General features: G+C 45.0%; 1 protein-coding gene across 2 annotated transcripts; it reads left to right on the forward strand.

The window, feature by feature from the left end:
• The first annotated feature begins 331 nt into the window (after positions 1-331).
• Positions 332-5,274, forward strand: Chchd7 (coiled-coil-helix-coiled-coil-helix domain containing 7). 2 transcript variants are annotated; one of them, XM_005362272.3, is made up of 5 exons: positions 332-419; positions 831-983; positions 2,641-2,716; positions 4,170-4,268; positions 5,137-5,274. In XM_005362272.3, exons 3-5 carry the CDS (start codon positions 2,663-2,665, stop codon positions 5,239-5,241), a joined length of 258 nt encoding a protein of 85 aa, XP_005362329.1. In that variant the 5' UTR covers positions 332-419; positions 831-983; positions 2,641-2,662; the 3' UTR covers positions 5,242-5,274. The 2 variants fall into 2 exon arrangements, with proteins under 2 accessions (XP_005362329.1, XP_005362330.1); XM_005362273.3 differs by having other exon boundaries at positions 343-582.
• The last annotated feature ends 307 nt before the right edge of the window (positions 5,275-5,581 follow it).

A 5,581-nucleotide genomic window follows, 5' to 3' on the forward strand; every position in this document is an offset into this window, starting at 1 on the left:
CGGGGCCCGCCCCCCGCCCGCTCCGCCCCGGGTCCGGCCAATCCGTGAGGCCGCCGCCGTGTTCCGGCAGATCCATTGGTTGGCGGGGCTGCCCGTCAGGCCGAAGTGTTAAGAGCGAGGCTGTAGGGCGGGGGGCTCGGTGGGGCGGAGCGAGGGCGGGGCCTCACACCGCCCCACCCACTCCTTCTGCCTGGGCCCTCCTCCCACCGCCCGGGGGCGGAGCGAACAGGGCCCGCCCCCACCGCACAGAGTCCCGCGCGCCTGTCAATCTGGCAGCGGCGCGAGTGGATTGGACAGGCCGAAACGGGGGGCGCGGGGGCAGCACGTTGGGGTGCGCGCTACTTAAGGTCCTGCTGCGTGAGCCACTGACGTGTTTGGAGCTGGAGCCGGCTCGGGTGCTGGCGGAGTTGCGACCGGTGGTGAGTGGTCGTCGGCCCCTCCCTCCCTCCACCGCAGGCCCCGGACCACACTAGCCGAGGAGCCCGACCCTAGTTCGCGGTGCCACATCGTCTGCGGCGTGCCCCGCTGTCGCTGCTCGCTCTACGCGATCCCGCTGGGACAGCGGAAGGTGACCCCATGCAGGTCTGGACACCCCGGATAGTGTCACTCTCTGCCCTGCTCTCCCCGGGTCCCCGCGCTCTGCTGCTCCCCCCACTCCCCAGCCCCCGTGTCGTGTTCACCTGTGCCCGGTGTCCACGGTCGGACACTGCGGAGCGGCACCCCGGAAGGCGAGGCGGTCCGGGAGTCGCATGCATTGGGCTCTCCTTCGATCTCCATGTTCTCGGGGTGGTGTGTACTTTGACTTTATGTCCCTGATTCTCTGTACCCAGGTTTACAGCGTGGTGTGTTTCTGCTTCCGGATTTAGCTCTCAGACCTGACTCTGAGCAGCCTAGGGGCCTGGCCGTGTTCAGTAACGCGCCCTTCCCCCACCACGGATCAAAGCTACGAGGAGAGTGGGAATCGGGCATCAGGAACTCTTTTGGTAAGCAGTTTGCCCCTTAGAGTAGATTTTAGAGTTATTCCTCACGTGTGCTGTAGGTTTGGAACCTTCCCTCAAACCTTTGATTTTTTTTTCTTTCTTTCTGAATATCCATTCACTTGGAAGTAGTAGAACTTTGTAACAGTTGTTCACTCCTGAATCTTCAAAGAGTCAGCAGATAAGGCCTCTTCAGCAGGGCACTCCATCTCGCCCTTCAGCAGCACTCTTCCAAGTAAATTGACATTTCCTCTTCCTGAACAGTTCACACAGGGATTCATGTGAAGGAGGGGGCATTCGGAAATCCATGTTTAAAGTGACTTGTGTTTAGAATCCAGAATAAAAGACAATGAAGTGGGAATAGCTCAAAGCAGCAAATTTGATGCCTGTATTGTGTAGGTATTTTTAAAGATTTTTCTGGCAGATGATACTGACAGAACAGAATCCCTTGGTGGTTAGGACAGAGCTTGAATTCTGTTTGTGTCTGATTGTTGCTGAGATTACTATATGCCTGGTGTATGAAGAATCAAGCAGAGTTCTGTGAAGACATGACAGGATGGATATGAAAGAGAAGATGGTAAATTTTCTTAGACCCGTTATTTCTCTTAGGAAGAGGCAGCCGTGTAAAATTCTGCCCTCCGAGGAGCAAAGGCTTCTAGATACAGTTGGACTCTGTACTGAGTTTCTGTCAAGATGCTTCTATTGGCTGGATATTTTCAATGAAGGTCATGAAATAAAATAATTGTTTGGTAATTATTGAAAGTTAAAGAACTGAACTATCCTTTCTATCCCACGGAAGGGTTGGACTCCTTTAGCCTAGACATCTGGCTGTTTCTCAGTATAGAAGGAACTGGATAGGGTGACCATTGATTGAGAATACATTCACTTATCTGGCGTTTAGGGGCTTGAATTACTTTTTCTGAAGATACGTTATTTCTTTGGACATTTTTGTGACATTTCTTATAAAAATTCTAACTTCTCTGAAAATGCCCATGCATGTTTTTGTCTTTTTGTTTTTTTTAATTCAGTGGCATTGTGACCATCTTACTGTCTTGTTTCTCTGGAATCTACTTTGATTAAACTAGGGCAGGATTTGGGCACGTATGCCACATCAGCGCCTTATGCTTGGTGCAGGGATTTTTTTTTTTCAAAGATGGTGGGCTGCGTATTAATGCCATATCAATGTATTGAAACAAATAAAGGTCACTCTGAAGTAGCTGAGACTACTGCTGTTTTCTTTGAAGAGAATTGTCACCAGTTTCCCTTGAGCTGGATTCTGAGGAGCAGTTGTCCTGAACCATGACTGATAGACAGCTTTACTTCCTGAAGTGTGGTCCTCTCCTTGGGATAGCCGAATGGCTCTCAGGGAAGTGTACTGTCTTTAATCAGTCAAGACTTCTCGCAGAACTGTACGTCTAAGACTCCAGTTGGAAAATTACTGAGCCACAGTAGCATTCCCTGACTTCCTCCAGCCCAGGGGAGTGGCCTTTAAGTAGAGGTAGCGCTGGAAGAAAACTCTTCATTGGAAGGCTCACCAAGCAGTAACTTGGCTTTTCGAGATACTCACTGCTAAAGTACCTTCTGCTTAGAGAGTTAAGTTTTCCATGCTTGTGAGGCCGATGATGTTTTCTGGTCGTTTCCTTCTGACCTGTTTTTCTCCCAGGTGTCTGCAGTGAGAAGACAAGATGCCCCTGGTCTCACGGCGCCTGAGGGACCCTGACATAAACCCTTGCTTGTCGGTAGGGTGGTTTGTTTTTCATTGTCGTTGAGTGTTAACTTGGGAAAACCGCTCTTAATTGTGTTGGCGTTTGTTTCCGACAGTTATTGAATAAAGTATTATTCTATGAAAAAGATATTCCTGACCAGTGTATTTTATTTCACTCTGACATTTAAAAATGACCAAAATGTAGCTAACAAAGACTCTTTTCTTCAGTTTTGCTTAGTTGTGAAGGAAGCCGCGTTTGGTTGTCGTTGTAAAGCTTGGCCAGCATATGTAACGCCAAGGAAAATCTTGAAATCTAAACGTGGTACAGCACAGCAAACTCTTAAAAACAATGGTTTTAATCACAACAGTTATTTAATCTGTCTTTGAGACAACCTGGCTGAGTCATAGGGTGACGGTACAATTAGCTTATTTTAAAGCTTAATGGTTCTCACAAAGGTATCTTAAAAACAACATTGTGTTGAAATAATAACCTTTTGTTCACATTAATTGGCTATATCTTGTAACACTCTGTTGTGTCCTTGCCACTCCTGAGAAATACAAAACGTCATCGTATTGTTGCCATGTGGAGCACTAAGGCACCATCCTGTATGGACTTCTCAGACATACACACTATACACTATACAGTATATACCCATTGGTCTGTATATTCTGTTTCCAACAGCTTTATTAAGTATGCAAATATTGTTTAGATAAGTTATATTTCTTAGAATGGTGAAACAGATTGCCTGCCTATTGGAAACTTTATTTTGATAACTTCTCATAGCCATACCTTTTTTTTTTTTTTTTTGAAGCTCGTTGTCCAAACCGCTTCTAGTTCAGGCAGCTTAAGTTTAATTACCAGTGCTACCTACTTCATTTCAAACGCACGGCCCCGTGCTGCTAACTTTCTTTTTGAAGTCACATTAATGATAACTATTAAAACTGCATATGTAATAGTATGCTTGCGTAATGGAGTGAACGATAGCCAAAAATGCATCTAGATGAATGCTGTTAATTTAGGTGGCCTTGATGTAGATCACTTACTTGTGTAATTTGCCTGGAATCTCAAAACGAGCGTTAAGATCAAACATCAAGTCTAAAATGAGAATTGGGGAAAGCCAGGAGCGCGCCATGAGCTGGGAGACAGGTTTCTCCCGCTTGCTGTGGAGCAATGCTCCGCATGGTAGATCTCGCTTCATCTTCTGGGACAAATGACCGCAGTCAGTGCTTTGGCTCAGACTCGTGTGATCAGATACTTAGAAAACTGGCCCGGACTGGAAAAAAAAAAAGATGTCTTTTTAAGTTGAGTGACTTCTGGAATAGTTGGCTATATTATTTGGGTTTTATAAGTCTACCCACTAAAATATGAACAAAAATAAACCATTTCCCATCTGCTCAGAGGGCAAGCGATTTCAGAAGCCTTTGTGTTGGGGTCTTTTTTAGATCACATTCCACATTTTAAATGACGACTCTCTTACATATTTAAGGAATCTGATGCTTCTACCAGATGTATGGATGAAAATAACTATGCCAGGGAAAGATGTTCAAATTACTTCTTGAAGTACAAAAACTGCCGGCGATTCTGGGTAAGCCCACTTTGGCACGCTTCTGGTTAAAACTCTGCTCTTGGCTCTTGACTGAAGCTGATATCAATCAATAACCCACATTCTTTTCAATAATGGCTGGAGGGAAATTTAACCTCCAGCCTTACCTCCCGTGTAGTATTTCAACCCTATGGGGTCCTTGAGAGATTGTTTCATTCTAGGGTAAGGGTCAATGCTTCAGTTTCAATATAAATAAGTCTTCCCAGGGAAGTATCTGTAATCATAAAATAACCTTGTTATAAATTTGTGTTTCCTGAAGAAGAGGTGTTACCTTGATGTCATACATCCCCTTAGACTTTGGTTTCTGTCTCCTTTCCCACAGCAATTATAGTGTTAAAATGTGATTAATACATTGATAATTCATTTGTTTCCTTGAGTACTATAGCCAGCTCCTTCCTTTTCCTTTTCTGATAATTAGTCTCGCTTAATCATGCCCAGCTCTTGTAGGTGAACTGTATACACTCTTGTATATGTACTTCATGGCATATTCCTACCCCACTTGTGCTGATAATGTTTTCTGTGGGGATACTTACTTCAGTGTAAGTAAATGTTAGTAGATTGAAACACCCGGAGTTCCAGAAGTAGGTTTTGGAGTTTTAAAACTTCGGTTTCACCCAGCACTTGGGAAGCAGAGGCAGGCGGATCTCTGTGAGTTCAAGGCCAGGCTGGCCTACAGAGCTAGTTCCAGGACAAGTTCTAAAGCTACAGAGAGAAACCCTGTCTTGGGGGAGGGAGGGAAACCCTTAGGTTTTAGAATTTTCTTTTTGAAGAAACAGTGGAAAATTACTGGCAAGTTATTGCCATTTAATACATGACTGATTTTGATGCTTTCTTTTATGCCTATGTACAGAATTCTGTCATGATCCAAAGAAGACAAAATGGAGTTGAGCCATCTATGCCTACGGCAGCAGAAAGAGATGAAATTTTACGAGCAATGCAAAAGATGCCCTATTGACTGTCTGCATTAAAATTGTTTCTATAACTTGAAGGAGATGACTTTTTTTTTAATAAATGTTTGCTGAAATCTTAAGACTATACTCGTTTCCATCCCAGGCAGTTTTGAGTTGTACAAGGTGAGGCAGAAGTTCAGTTAGCCTCTTTGGTGTTTTTGCTTTCAGTGCTGTGACAAGAATATGTTATTTCTATGCTGCCCCTCATAGAAGGACAGCAGTGTTAGGAAGGGCTGTGGGAACTGAGCCCTCTTTGGCCCAGAAAGAGACTTAACATGAGAACAGACTCCTGGGGCTCTTTCATAGGTAGACTTTCTCAGGAAAGGGAATGACGCAAGCATCACT

The sequence above is a fragment of the Microtus ochrogaster genome, linkage group LG5 (genome assembly GCF_000317375.1).
Source record: "Microtus ochrogaster isolate Prairie Vole_2 linkage group LG5, MicOch1.0, whole genome shotgun sequence".
In the NCBI taxonomy this organism is placed as follows: domain Eukaryota; kingdom Metazoa; phylum Chordata; class Mammalia; order Rodentia; family Cricetidae; genus Microtus; species Microtus ochrogaster.